The sequence below is a fragment of the Nanorana parkeri genome, unplaced genomic scaffold, assembly GCF_000935625.1.
Source record: "Nanorana parkeri isolate BGI_ZX_2015 unplaced genomic scaffold, ASM93562v1 scaffold3358, whole genome shotgun sequence".
Taxonomy (NCBI): Eukaryota; Metazoa; Chordata; class Amphibia; order Anura; family Dicroglossidae; genus Nanorana; species Nanorana parkeri.
The window spans coordinates 1-248 of record NW_017309626.1 but is presented as its reverse complement, the minus strand read 5'-3'; the positions used below and the strand labels follow the sequence as shown (position 1 = coordinate 248).

The 248-nt window shown below is 55.2% G+C and overlaps 1 protein-coding gene across 1 annotated transcript in view; it reads left to right on the top strand.

Moving 5' to 3' along the window:
• Window positions 1–245, top strand: part of MRPL4 (mitochondrial ribosomal protein L4) — a gene marked incomplete at its 3' end in the record, with an annotated part of 11,684 nt that extends 11,439 nt beyond the window's left edge. Inside the window, exon 7 of the mRNA XM_018574911.1 lies at window positions 144–245. Within this exon, the coding sequence (XP_018430413.1) occupies window positions 144–245 (102 nt within the window). The remainder of the gene's footprint in view (window positions 1–143) is intronic.
• Window positions 246–248: the final 3 nt, after the last annotated feature.

Sequence of the window (248 nt, the reverse complement as noted above, 5' to 3'; positions counted from 1 at the left end):
TTTTGGAACTCTCTGCCACAAGCCGCGGTGTCAGCTGAGAGTGTGGAACCCTTCCTCAGGGACCGCAACATACAGGGACTCGCTGGGCCTCGGTCTTTCTTCATCCTCCAATACTATGTAACTTTATTCATGTCGCTCTACAGAACGACCTCCACATCATCGATACCTCCGACATCCCCACCCCCGACCCTCAGTACCTCCTGGACCTCTTCACCCAGCGACACTGGGGGGAATCCGTGCTCATTGTG